Source organism: Salmo trutta, chromosome 19 (assembly GCF_901001165.1).
Source record: "Salmo trutta chromosome 19, fSalTru1.1, whole genome shotgun sequence".
NCBI classification, from domain to species: Eukaryota; Metazoa; Chordata; class Actinopteri; order Salmoniformes; family Salmonidae; genus Salmo; species Salmo trutta.
Genome location: NC_042975.1, coordinates 39,583,988 through 39,599,006, shown reverse-complemented (window position 1 = coordinate 39,599,006; position 15,019 = coordinate 39,583,988). Strand labels below are relative to the sequence as shown.

General features: G+C 41.1%; 1 protein-coding gene across 1 annotated transcript; it reads left to right on the top strand.

Moving 5' to 3' along the window:
• The first annotated feature begins 1,321 nt into the window (after positions 1 to 1,321).
• Positions 1,322 to 9,493, top strand: LOC115154569 (galectin-9C). Its single transcript, XM_029700919.1, has 11 exons — positions 1,322 to 1,692; positions 3,421 to 3,509; positions 4,420 to 4,627; positions 4,801 to 4,926; positions 5,256 to 5,297; positions 5,506 to 5,580; positions 5,761 to 5,799; positions 6,011 to 6,043; positions 6,158 to 6,246; positions 8,639 to 8,795; positions 8,988 to 9,493. Exons 1-11 carry the CDS (start codon positions 1,630 to 1,632, stop codon positions 9,132 to 9,134), a joined length of 1,068 nt encoding a protein of 355 aa, XP_029556779.1. The 5' UTR covers positions 1,322 to 1,629; the 3' UTR covers positions 9,135 to 9,493.
• The last annotated feature ends 5,526 nt before the right edge of the window (positions 9,494 to 15,019 follow it).

Sequence of the window (15,019 nt, the reverse complement as noted above, 5' to 3'; positions counted from 1 at the left end):
AGTCCTATAATTCCTATAATAATTACAACCTAAAACTTCTTACCTGGGAATATTGAAGACTCATGTTAAAAGGAACCACCAGCTTTCATATGTTCTCATGTGCTGAGCAAGGAATTTAAACGTTAGCTTTTTTACATGGCACATATTTCACTTTTACTTTCTTCTCCAACACTGTTTTTCATTATTTAAACCAAATTGAACATGTTTCATTATTTATTTGAGACTTAAATTGATTTTATTTATGTATTATATTAAGTTAAAATAAAAGTGCTCATTGTTCATTCAATATTGTTGTAATTGTCATTATTACAAATATATACATAAAAATCGGCTGATTAATCGGTATCGTCTTTTTTTTGGTCCTGCAATAATTGGTATCTGCTTTGAAAAATAATAATCGGTTGACCTCTACTCTGGTGGCATGTCTTGTAGGGTATGCATGGGTGTCTGAGCTGTGTGCTAGTCGTTTAAACAGACAGCTTGGTGCTTTCAACATGACAATACCTCTCACAAATACCAGTAGTCATGAAGTCAATCTCTCCTCTACTTTGAGCCAGGAGAGATTAACATGCATATTATTAATGTTTCCTCTCTGTGTACATCCAAGGGCCAGCTGCCCTGTTCTGAGCCAATTGCAATTTTCCTAAATCCCTCTTTGTGGCACCTGACCACATGACTGAACATTAGTACAGGTGTGACAAAACAAGAGCCTGTAGGTCATGCCTTGTTGATAGTGCTGTTAAGGCAGAGCAGTGCTTTATTATGGACAGACTTCTCCCCATCTTAGCTACTGTTGTATCAATATGTTTTGACCAAAACAGTTTACAATCCAAGCAGCTTAGTCACCTCAACTCGCTCAATTTGTGTGTGTGTGTGTGTGGTGTTTGTAAGCCATGATTGTGTTCTTGCTTTAACAATGTAACATTTGCTAAACAGCATACCCGTTTGGCGACTGCAGCCTCTGCGACCGCAACCTGTGATGTCAAAGTCATTTTTGATAAGGCATGAAAATGAAATGAACGATTTGGTATCATTTTGATTATGAAAGATTGAATAAGTGCGGTTCAAACTGTTTGCTTGGAATGATTTGTTGCTATCGTCTCGGTCTGTGCATGAGAGTGCATCCCACTCAGTCTCCCCACCAGAAAAGACGCGAAAAATAAGCGAAGTGTTGAATTCAGCAGGAAACTAAAGAGCGAATGGCGTATGGCTTGACCGCGTTTCAATCACTGTAAAACAACGATGACCGTATGAGTCATTATCAGAGAAACGAAACTTACGGAAGAGGAAACAAAAGATAAATAATTTACGAATGCCACGTTCAACACAACTGGGGACCATGAAAACTCCGACATCATTGTGTTCAAAACAACTCGGAACTCGGAAGAAATACTAGCTCCGACTGGGAAAAAAACGATTTGGACGGTTATCCAACTCGGAATTCCAACTAGGGAACTTGTGCCTCTTTCTAGAGGTCAGACTTTCCGACCTGAAGATCACTCACGTCATTGGTTTCCCCTCGTATTTTTCCGAGTTCCCAGTTGTTTTGAACGTGGCAGAAGAGAACCACCGGACCTCTATGTGCCGCGCTCTCTAGATTCACCTAACAGATCAGATCCACACTGGAGCATGGCTTGGCAACAACCCTTCTTCAATCGGAGCATGGCTTGTCAACAACCCTTCTTCAATCCGGTAAGAATTCTACTTAGACAGTATTTACATGTATTTTTTTAGGCGACATTATATGTGAGTTTCGGGAGTCATTTTGGTGCTTATTTTTGGTGTAATGTTCCACAATATTTGTATATTCTGGACCCACAGATTGCACATTTTTATTCTAGCCCAGCACACACTAGCACATCCGATGCAATAAAATGAGGTGTAATGGGTCTGTTAGTGATGAGTTTAGTGAACTAGAACAGGACTGAAAAATATTGAATAGGTCTGTCTATATTTCCTGTCATTTTCATATCCACCTTTGACTAGGGTCGCCATATTTTAGTTTTCAAAAAAGAGGACATGTCCGGGAAAAAGAGGACGTATGGTCACCCTAGTGTTGTGGAATGCAAAAACTCCCTCCGCAGCAGTAACAGCATCTTCTGTTTTACCTGCGAACACAAAATAGTCAGTTAAATTCACCTGACGAACTCTACTTTAGCTGCAATTTTGTGTTTTGCGGAGCTTATGTGGTCGCTAGCACCTTTATTTGACACTGACACGTACGTGCCAGCTTTGCAGGTCATGCATTCTGCTTCACACGGATCCCGACCAAGACGAAAACACGGGAATGTTCTCTGTAAATCGTCTGAATTTACATTTGCGTTTGGGCATTTTTACGCTGTTCTGGAGCCATGTGCCACTGTTGACAAGTGTTACGAACCGGCTCAGAGTTCGCAACAAAAAGGGAGACAACGTGGAGACAAGGAGTATCAAAATATATATTTATTAAATAAAGTAACAAAGTAATTAACAATGGTGTGTGTAATCAGTAGTGTAAGTGAGGGTTTTGCATACCTGAATGTAATAATGCTGAGTGTTGAAAGGTGCCAAAGCAAACAACCAAAAAAATCATAACTACCAAAAACAACAAGGTGTCTGCATGGAGAGAGTCCTCCTCATGAATGTGAAAGAGGTCTCTTTATCCTGGGACACACCTGGACCCAGGTGTTTCCCATGTAGCTGACGACCCTCCCAGCTCCGCCCACCGGCATCCCAACAAGGAAACAAGAACAAAAATAGAGAATACGGGAGACAGAGTGGGAGGGTCGTCACACAAGCAAGCAGTTGCTCTGTCTCTTGGCTGTTGCCATGGTGAGGGTAATGATTGAGATGCAGTTTGACCAATGTTTGCGTAGGCCTACATGACCCACCAATGGTGGCGTGTGAGAAGGCGGGACCTAAAGAGAAAGGTTAAAGCAATGCAAAACCACAAAAACGCACACAATGAATGGCGACTGTAGAAAGCAAAAGCCGAATCTCTGACATTTTGGGCGATTTAGAAATCCCGGCCGGACGCATTTTTTTAGGTCCAAAAAGAGGACATGTCCGGGAAAAAGAGGACATGTCCGGGAAAAAGAGGACATGTCCGGGAAAAAGAGGACATGTCCGGGAAAAAGAGGACATGTCCGGGAAAAAGAGGACATGTCCGGGAAAAAGAGGACGTATGGTCACCCTACCTTTGACACCTAAAAACTTATGTGATTAATATAATTAATGAAAGAAGGTAAGAAAGGAAACTATAACCGTTTAGATTGTTATTGGTTACACAATGCTTGATGTTGCCATTGTTAACGTTTAAAGTTTTCAACTAAGTCTATTGCAAAGTCCCTTGCCTTATCAGGCAGACTACCTAGTTACAAGCTGGTGAATGACATTAGCTACCCAGCCTGGTCAAGTGTTGTTTTTTGCTTCATGCCCTAGAGATTGCCATTCACTGGCTGTATCCAGGGAGCTCTGCATGAGGGGAAGACCATCACTGTGACAGGGAGAGTCCTGCCAGGAGCCCAGAGGTAGACCTACCTAGTAGTACATGTCTTTTTCACTGTAGGACAGCCATGTCTCCTTCAGCTCAGTCTTGTCACTCACTATCAGCACAGAAGTGATCTTGTTAAACCTAATCACTTTAAAATACAGTGGGGGGAAAAAAGTATTTGATCCCCTGCTGATTTTGTATGTTTGCCCACTTACAAAGAAATGATCAGTCTATAATTTTAATGGTAGGTTTATTTGAACAGTGAGAGACACAATGACAACAAAATAATCGAGAAAAACACATGTCAAAAATGTTATAAAATTATCCTCACCGTTCTCATGATCATTGCAACCCCACGAGGTGAGATCTTGCATGGAGCCCCAGGCCGAGGGATATTGATAGTTATTGTGTTTCTTCCATTTGCGAATAATCGCACCAAATGTTGTCACCTTCTCACCAAGCTGCTTGGCGATGGTCTTGTAGCCCATTCCAACCTTGTGTAGGTCTACAATCTTGTCCCTGACATCCTTGGAGAGCTCTTTGGTCTTGGCCATGGTGGAGAGTTTGAAATCTGATTGATTGATTGCTTCTGTGGACAGGTGTCTTTTTTACAGGTAACGAGCTGCGGTTAGGAGCACTCCCTTTAAGAGTGTGCTCCTAATCTCAGCTCGTTACCTGTATAAAAGACACCTGGGAGCCAGAAATCTTTCTGATTGAGAGGGGGTCAAATACTTATTTCCCTCATTAAAATGTAAATCAATTTATAACATTTTTGACATGCGTTTTTCTGGATATTTTTGTTGTTATTCTGTCTCTCACTGTTCAAATAAACCTACCATTAAAATTATAGACTGATCCTTTCTTTATCAGTGTGCAAACGTACAAAATCAGCAGGGGATCAAATACTTTTTCCCCCCACTGTATGCACCCCTTTCTTCTCTCTGTAGGTTTCATGTGAATTTGCAATGTGGCTCAAGAGGAAATCCCGATGTAGCCCTCCACTTCAACCCCCGATATGATGGCTCCAAAGACGTTGTGATCTGCAACACCATGCAGCACTCTAAGTGGGGCCCAGAGGAGCGTGAATACCCTGCATCCATGACCCGGGGGGCCAACTTTACCCTCATGTTCCTGGTCAACCGAGATTCATATTCGGTCAGGAGACTTTTATCACTGATGCTTAGGCTGCAATTTTTTTTTTTACTGTGGACTTATTGAATTGAATTGTATCTCTGTTCTAGAGCAAAATAGATTCGAACTCTTATTCATTAATTTTCCTCCATGTGCCATAGATTTCTTTGTCTCTCCTAAATCCGGTCTTATCCCAGGTGATTGTGAATGGTGCCCACTTCATGGAGTACCTGCACCGGCTGTCATTCTCCAGCGTGGACACCATCTCCGTGGATGGGGGAGTGGAGATCCAATCCATTGCCTTCTCCAACCCTGCAGTGACAGTAGGTATCTGACAGGTCCTCCGTTTGGGAGAATACTGTACATCTTTGCGTTCCAAAGGATCAGCCTTGAACAAGGACAGATTTGCTGATCTTGGTCAGTTGTTTGGAACGCTGCCCAGTCGGCAAAACAAGTTGCAACTTGCAATGTTCATGGTCGGAGTGTATAATGATTGTAAGGATGTTTTGGACATCTTTTTAGCGTCCAAAAAAGTATTTCCCTCAGTTCCTACTTTAATCAATGAAGTAAATAGTATTCAGACTTACATGTGCTGACCAAGAGTCTGTCCATATCCTACACAGAGAAATGAAATGTATTTTCTTTTCTCCAGTCACCTCCTCCTCAACCAGGATATGCTGTCCATCCACACATTGTGAGTATTCTCCAGACAGACTGATCAACAGGATTCTTAGTTATACAAGTGTTACGAGTTTTAGTATTTGGATTTACATAAGGCCTGCTGTTGTATGGAAACACTTGTAATTAGTAATAAGCACATTACTACTAAGCACATTACTACATATGTGTCCTCACAAAATAGTAGCATAGGCCATAACCCAAGAGAGACATTTTGTTTACAGGGTCAACTGAACCAAACTAAATCTCGTCACGGTAAATCAGGTCCCAAAACTCCTCAATGGTGTAATGCCACACAGGTAAATTATAGCATGCTGGGTTGGAGGCTAATTTGGTGTATTTAGCTTTTTTCCTTGTGGTGGGTGTTTTCACTGCATTTCATTCCATTCAGTCAATTTTAGCTTTGAGGGTTGATCATGTTTTCATGGTTTCCTTGTTTAATTTGATTCTTGTTTGACAACTGTTTGTTTATTTTGTAGGCTTTCTCGGCTGCGTTTTGCGCCCCAGGATTTGCTCAGGTACGTTGCATTCAAATGAGTCAACTTTTTAAGAGTTCAAAATGTGTAAAGTGGAGGCCAACATCAGGAATTTGATTGGAGTTGTATCATTGATGTATATAAATGAATAAAACTGAAATGAAAATGAAGCTCTGACAAGATTAAAGTAGTTTAGAGACTGTACTGAAAGGTGCTATTCTTCAGATGGTAATGTGCAAGGTTTATTTTATAGACACCCCCTCCATACACCCCCCAGCCATCCTTCGTAAGTACCCCTTCTTTAACCTACAGACTAAGTGCAGACTGAACAATTACATTCATTTATGTACTATCGAAACCGATTGTTAGGGTGATATGGTGTTGGATCCTGTGTTCTCAGGTTGTGCCATATAAAAATATAATAGTAGGTGGACTTTACCCAGGCAGAAACATCATCATCCAGGGTGTGGTCAACCACAACGCTGATAAGTAAGTAACACTTACTCCTTTTAAACACATCTTGCATTATTAACTTGCTTGTCACCTGCTATGGATCGGAGTTGGTACTATGAATCGTGTACCTGTACATTACAGACAATACAGATAGATGGTAAGGTAAAAGGTCCTTTTTAGATTAGTCTGTCACCCTCCAAATAATTTGCATAATTTTTCTTTCACGATTGTGTAACACTCACTGCCAGCAAAGTGCTCCCTCTCTAGAAACAGTACATTAGAGAGCTACAGTGGGGGGAAAAAGTATTTGATCCCCTGCTGATTTTGTACGTTTGCCCACTGATAAAGCAAGGATCAGTTTATAATTTTAATGGTAGGTTTATTTGAACAGTGAGAGACAGAATAACAACAAAAATATCCAGAAAAACGCATGTCTAAAATGTTATAAATTGATTTGCATTTTAATGAGGGAAATAAGTATTTGACCCCCTCTCAATCAGAAAGATTTCTGGCTCCCAGGTGTCTTTTATACAGGTAACGAGCTGAGATTAGGAGCGCACTCTTAAAGGGAGTGCTCCTAACCGCAGCTTGTTACCTGTAAAAAAGACACCTGTCCACAGAAGCAATCAATCAATCAGATTCCAAACTCTCCACCATGGCCAAGACCAAAGAGCTCTCCAAGGATGTCAGGGACAAGATTGTAGACCTACACAAGGTTGGAATGGGCTACAAGACCATCGCCAAGCAGCTTGGTGAGAAGGTGACAACATTTGGTGCGATTATTCGCAAATGGAAGAAACACAGAAGAACTGTCCCTCGGCCTGGGGCTCCATGCAAGATCTCACCTCGTGGGGTTGCAATGATCATGAGAACGGTGAGGAATCAGCGCAGAACTACACGGGAGGATCTTGTCAATGATGTCAAGGCAGCTGGGACCATAGTCACCAAGAAAACAATTGGTAACACACTACGCCGTGAAGGACTGAAATCCTGCAGCGCCTGCAAGGTCCCCCTGCTCAAGAATACATATACATGCCTGTCTGAAGTTTTCCAATGAACATCTGAATGATTCAGAGGACAACTGGGTGAAAGTGTTGTGGTCAGATGAGACCAAAAATGAGCTCTTTGGCATCAACTCAACTCGCCGTGTTTGGAGGAGGAGGAATGCTGCCTATGACCCCAAGAACACCATCTCCACTGTCAAACATGGAGGTGGAAACATTATGCTTTGGGGGTGTTTTTCTGCTAAGGGGACAGGACAACTTCACCGCATCAAAGGGACGATGGACGGGGCCATGTACCGTCAAATCGTGGGTGAGAACCTCCTTCCCTCAGCCAGGGCATTGAAAATGGGTCATGGATGGGTATTCCACCATGACAATGACCCAAAACACACGGCCAAGGCAACAAAAGAGTGGCTCAAGAAGAAGCACATTAAGGTCCTGGAGTGACCTAGCCAGTCTCCAGACCTTAATCCCATAGAATATCTGTGGAGGGAGCTGAAGGTTCGAGTTGCCAAATGTCAGCCTCAAAACCTTAATGACTTGGAGAAGATCTGCAAAGAGGAGTGGGACAAAATCCCTCCTGAGATGTGTGCAAACCTGGTGGCCAACTACAAGAAACGTCTGACCTCCTGTGATTGCCAACAAGGGTTTTGCCACCAAGTACTAAGTCATGTTTTGCAGAGCGGTCAAATACTTATTTCCCTCATTAAAATGCAAATCATTTTATAACATTTTTGACATGCGTTTTTCTGGATTATTTTGTTGTTATTCTGTCTCTCACTGTTCAAATAAACCTACCAATAAAATTATAGACTGATCATTTCTTTTTCAGTGGGCAAACGTACAAAATCAGCAGGGGATCAAATACTTTTTTCCCCCACTGTATACAGTACTATGTCATTTCTTCTGATATCAATGGCCGACATAGGTAAGGGTGTAACGGTTGTTGCAAGGAGAGGACCAAGGTGCAGCGTGGTACGTGTTCATCATGTTTATTAGTTCTGAACACTGAATCAAAAACAAAGTGGAACAAAGCGCAACAGCTCTGTTAGGTGAAAAACACAAGACAGAAAACAACTACCCACAAAAACCCTGTGGGAAAAGGCTACCTAAGTATGGCTCCCAATCAGAGACAACAATAGACAGCTGTCCCTGATTCAGAGCCATACCCGGCCAAAACAAAGAAATACACAAAACATAGAAAACGGAACATAGAATGCCCACCCTAGTCACACCCTGGCCTAACCAAAATAGAGAACAAAACCCTCTCTATGGCCAGGGCGTGACAAAGGGTGATACTCTTTTTAGGCTTACCTTTGCACACCCTTTCCTGTATCTACCACAGGGCATTCATTTATTTGGTCATCTAACATGACATTCCTGGCCAAGCCTTATAACCATGATCATGGTCTTTATGGTTCCAGGTTCTGTGTTAACCTGCGTTTCAACTCGGGGGTGGCGCTTCACTTCAACCCCAGGTTTAATGAGAACATTGTCGTGCGTAATAGTCTCCTGAAGGAACAGTGGGGTCCAGAGGAGAGGACAGGGGGCATGCCCTTCTACAGAGGCCAGCCTTTTACGGTATAAACTCTATTATACCTGATTGTACACTGTATTATGGAAGCTAGCTATATTTTAACGTTGTTTTTTAATTTTTTTGTGAATTTTGTAAGAATTTGAGCTGAAATTAGTTCTGAATGTGTTTTAGCTGCAATGGTACCATGTGCTTTTCCTTGGATGAACTCAGCACTCATGTCAGGCTCTCTGTTTCAGGTGACCATTATGTGTGACACCAAGTGCTACAGGGTGATGGTGAATGGAGTCCAGATGTTCAGCTACAACCACCGCCACTTCCTGCTCCAGGAGATAGATATCCTGGAGGTGGAAGGGAACGTGAGCCTGTCCTCTGTGCTGGTCTAAGTAATGACTCTGTCCTCTGTTATGGTTTGAGTTACATAAACTGAGGTCAAAGGTCAAAGGGGGTAGGATCTGATCAGGACATTATAAAGACCGATGGGTGAGAAATCATGTCTTCTGTGTGTGGACATTTTCTGTGTTGAAAAACTGGCATTTTGCTATGTTGCTGATGGCGAATGTTGATATCATGTTGGGCAAGATGTTTTCATCAATATTTTATCTTATTTCATAAACATTTTAAGTTAGAGTAGAATATGTAAAATATTTTCTTCTATTTATCAAATTCAACATACTTACTGTATGTCTGTTCTCTCTGTACTGACAATGTTTCCACAGCAAATAAACTTCAATATTGGAACTAAGATGTTGTCATAATTCTACATCACCGCTGGGGGGCAGAGAGGTTCAGATAAAATTACTAACTTTGTCCTGTTTTAGATTTTAGTGGGAGGGTTCAGATTTTTTATTAAAAGCTCAATTCTGAGGATTTTGACAAAGTAAATACTGATGACATTAACGGTGCTGTGAATCATTATAATTACATGAAGTGTATTCAAATGACTGGGAGTTCCAGGTGGTTAGAAATAGGCTAGTAGGCCGGTTGACAGATTGCTCTGGCTGGGATGTCTGGTCTAATCCATCCTCATCTACAGATTCCTCTCACTTGCTGCTACAAGCAAGCTGACAAATCTGAAGCCACCAGCAGAGGCCAATTGGTGATATACACTACCGGTCAAAAGTTTTAGAACACCTACTCATTCAAGGGTTTTTCTTTATTTTGACAATTTTCTACATTGTAGAATAATAGTGAAGACATGAAAACTCTGAAATAACACATTTGGAATCATGTAGAAACCAAAAAAGTTTTAAACAAATCAAAATATATTTGGTATCTCAGATTGTTCAAATAGCCACCCTTTGCCTGATGACAGCTTTGCACACTCTTGGCATTCTCTCAGCCAGCTTCAGCTGAAATCCTTTTCCAACAGTCTTGAAGGAGTTCCCACATATGCTGAGCACTTGTTGGCTGCTTTTCCTTCACTGCAGTCCGACTCATTCCAAACCATCTCAACTTGGTTGAGGTTGGGGGATTGTGGAAGCCAGGTCATCTGATGCAGCACTCCATCACTCTTCTTCTTGGTAAAATAGCCCTTACACAGCCTGGATATGTATTGGGTCATTGTCCTGTTGAAAAACAAATGATAGTCCCACTAAAACCAAACCAAATGGAATGGCGTATCACTGCAGAATGCTGTGGTAGCCATGCTGGTAAAGTGTGCCTTGAATTCTAAATAAATCACAGATAGTATCACCAGCAAAGCACCCCCACACCATAACACCTCCTCCATGCTTTACGGTGGGAAATACACATGCGGAGATCATCTGTTCACCCACATCGCATCTTACAAAGACACGGCGGTTGGAACCAAAAGTCTCCAATTTGGTCTCCAGACTAAAGGACAAATTTCCACCGGTCTAATGTCCATTGCTCATGTTTCTTGGCCCAAGCAAGTCTCTTCTTATTATTGGTGTCCTTTAATAGTGGGTTCTTTGCAGCAATTCGACCATGAAGGCCTGAGTCACACAGTCTCCTCTGAAGAGTTGATGTTGAAATGTGTCTGTTATTTGAACTCTATGAAGCATATATTTGGGCTGCAATTTCTGAAGCTGGTACCTCTAATGAACATATCCTCTACAGCAGAGGTAACTCTGGGTCTTCCATTCCTGTGGCGGTCCTCATAAGAGCCAGTTTCATCATAGCGCTTGATGGTTTTTGTGACTGCACTTGAAGAAACTTTCAAAGTTCTTGAAATGTTCCGTATTGACTGACCTTCATGTCTTAAAGTAATGATAGACTGTCATTTCTCTTAGCCCTATTTGGTAAAATACCAAATAAGCAATCTTCTGTCTTCTGCCTTATCCCTACCTTATCTCAACACAACTGATTGGCTCCACAAACTTTTAAGAAGGCACACCTGTTAATTGAAATGCATTCCAGGTGACTACCTCATGACGCTAGTTGAGAGAATGCCAAGAGTGTGCAAAGCTGTCATCAAGGCAAAGGGTGGCTATTTGAACAATCTCAAATATGAAATATATTTGGATTTGTTTAACACTTTTTTGGTTACTACATGATTCCATATGTGTTATTTCATAGTTTTGATGTTTTCACTATTATTCTACAACGTTGAAAATAGTAAAAATAAAGACAAATCCTGGAATGAGTAGGTGTTCTAAAACCTTTGGCCGGTAGTGTATATTTTTTTCTCTCACAAAGTACCTTTTAGCCATCCTTTTCATCTGTAGGCCTCCTGGCAGCCCTCCATCCTTACTGCCACCATTTAAGAGGTAGCTTGGTGGTTGCGTAGGGGTGCTTTCAATCTATGGTGTTCATTCGTGCATATATAAATACATTCTTTCCTGGGGGTGCTAGGCCTATTCTTTACAGGGCTTCAGCACTGTCTTGCCCCTCCCTGGAGCTGCCCATGACTGCCTGGTTGTACCAAAATGATTTAGACCAGTGCTGCACAAGTTAGCCTTTCTTTCACTAAAACAGATGCCTATGCAACATTCTTTAGATTAGTGAAATTAGTTCATTTTGCAGCATGTGATTTGATATGCTTTCTGAGGAAACCAAAATGGCATCTTATTCACAAAGAGCCCCTTCACACAGGGTCAAAGCATGGTAACATTACATGTCAACAAATTTGGATGACAAAGTATGTCAAATCAAAGTTTATTGGTCGCCTACGCAGTTTAGTAGATGTTAGGGCGGATGTAGCGAAATGCTTATGTTACTGGCTCCTAACAATGCAGTAAAATATCAATCAAGTACACAAATAATACAAATAAATAAATTAATTTAGAACGAATCTAATTAACAACCCAAATAGCACTGTAACAGAATTTAATTTACACGATATTAAGAATGGTATGTACAGCAGTAGATACAGTGAGCTCCAAAAGTATTGGGACAGTGACTATTTTGTTGTTGTTTTGGCTCCGTACTCCAGCACTTTGGATTTTAAATGATACAATGACTATGAGGTCAAAGTGTAGACTGTCAACTTTAATTTGAGGGTATTTTCCTCTATAGCAGGTGAACCGTTTAGAAATTACAGCACTTTTTGTACATAGTCCCCCATTCTTAGGGGACTAAACGTATTGGAACAAATTCACTTATGTGTATTAAAGTAGTAAATAATTCAGTGTTTTGTCCCATATTCCTAGCACGCAATGATTACATCAAGCTTGTGACTCTACAAACTTGTTTGGTTGCATTTGCTGTTTGTTTTGCTTGTGTTTCAGATTATTTTGTGCCCAATAGAAATGAATGATAAATAATGTATTGTCATTTTGGAGTCGCTTTTATTGTAAATAAGAATAGAATGTGTTTCTAAACACTTTACATTCATGTGGATGCTACCATGATTACGGCTAGTCCTGAATGAATCGTGAATAATGTTGAGTGAGAAAGTTACAGACGCACAAATATCATACCCCCAAGACATGCTAACCTCTCACCATTACAATAACAGTGGAGGTTAGCATTTTTGGAGCGGTAGGATATTTGTGCGTCTGTAACGTTCTCACTCATCACTATAGAACGGCAGCAGAAAAAGCTTCTATTTCCATGTTGCTTATGAGTGCATTTCACACTTCTTTTGGATTATAATTGGATTTTAAGGCTCGTATGAATGTCCTGCTTAATATAATGGTTGTCTCATCATCGCAAATCAATTGCATTATACTTTTAAAAAATGGCTCTTTGGCTAGCTTTTGCAATAGCCAATATCAATGAGCGTTGGCATTCTAGCTAACAACTGCTGCATATAAAGTAGTTTATTTGCAAAGATCACAACCAAATATAATCTTACGCTTCGATCACACCAACAGAATCATTGCGCAAAATAGTATGCAGCTGGATAGCATATCATCAGCATATAATCTGGATATGTATACAACAAAAGTTCAACATTCACCTTCTGCTACCATTTCTGTCAAGATGTCTCCGCATACAGTTTGACGCATTCAGTATGTGCCACACCGAACGCACTGTAACTGCCTGTGCAACGCAATGCTGAGGCAAACGCAGCCATTTCATTGGAAATTAATGTAATTCTGGTGTACCAAAATGCAGCTACACTGTCGGTGTGATCGGAGCGTTAAAGCAAGAATTAAAACATAATTGTAAGCATATGAGAACCCCAAAAACGTATTTTGTTTAGAAGTAATAAAAACGTAAATCTAGGCTATGTTGAATGGGCGCAGATTGCGATGGCTTTCTTACTGCCGCCAAGAGTCACGTATGTCTCTGCCTGATGTCAGGGTGTCGTGTACTGGAAAAAGGTCTATAGGTTGCACCTCTGTCACTCGGTCGCGTCATGCGGTTATTATGAACGTTCTCAACCTGCCCTCTTTTGGCGGCACCATAGTGATGCCCTAAAGTGGTGATAAATCCAGTCATTCTGGATTGAGGATACAGTTTAGTCTAAATTAAACTATAGTGCCTGGAAATACGCTGACGTTGCTCAAGTAGTCAAATATACAAGGGCTGCATAGCGAACATAACAAATACAACTGTTTATATGGATTCTCATGACAATGTAAATTGGCATACGCTGCAGTGTATGGGAATTGACGCTGTTGACTGCGTCTCCTCTTGTGGTTTTGAGCGCTTCGAACACACCGACAGCTCGTTGCATTTTGGTACGTTTTCCTTGCAGCATTGCGTTGCAGAAGCAGTTGCAATGCGTTCGGTGTGGTGCATACGTTGACGTATGCGTCAAACTGTATGGGTAGACGGCTTGACAGAAAGGGTAGCAGAAGGTGAATGTTGAACTTTTGTTGCATACATATCCAGATGATGCTGCGTACTATTTTGCTCAATGTCGGTGTGTCAGTACGTTTTTAATGTTCTGGAATGTTTCATTGAACGGAAACGGTGCTGTAGTGAACTACCAGTTGAAAACCAGGGAGGTTGGGGAACGCTGTCAGCATGGTCACTTCTCTTTAAATGCATCACTCATTGTTTCAAGCCACACCCACCAAACGGGAGCAAATGCACCTCGAAGTCTGTTCAAGAACGTACAAGAACGTTTTGGGGAAACGTGTTGTTCAGTACAAACCGTTCTGCAACGTAGCAAACGATCAAGCGAACTGAACACACCTCTGATTTTATAGACTAGTAACATAGTAAAAGTAAATCCGGGACACTCAAATTGGTATGTTATGTTTGGTGTGGTTACATATGATTGATAGAATGTTACTTACTAGCAACCCAAAAGTTACGTGTTTGAATTTCATCACGGACAACTTTAGCATTTTAGCTAACTACTTACTACAAAGCAAATCAAGCTTTGGCTTTGATAAATGCAACATGTAAAGTGTTGGTCCCATGTTTTATGAGCTGAAATAAAATATCCCATACATTTTCCATATGTACAAAAAGCTTATTTCTCTTAAATTTTGGGCACACATTTGTTTACCTCCCTGTTAGTGAGCATTTCTCCTTTGTCAAGATAATCCATCCACTTGACAGGTGTGGCATATCAAGAAGATGATTAAACAGCATTATCATTACACAGATGCACTTTGTGCTGGAGACAATAAAATGCCACTCTAAAATGTTCAGTTTTGCCACACAACACAATTCCACAATGTCTCAAGTTTTGAGGGAGTGTGCAATTGGCATGCTGACTGCAGGAATGTCCAACAGAGCTATTGCCAGAAAATAGTATGTTCATTTCTTTACCATAAGCCACCTCCAATGTAATTTTAGAGAATTTGGCAGTACATCACAAGCACATGTAACCACACCAGCCCAGGACTTCCACATCCAACTTCTTTACATGCGGGATCGTCTGAGACCAGCCACCCGGACAGCT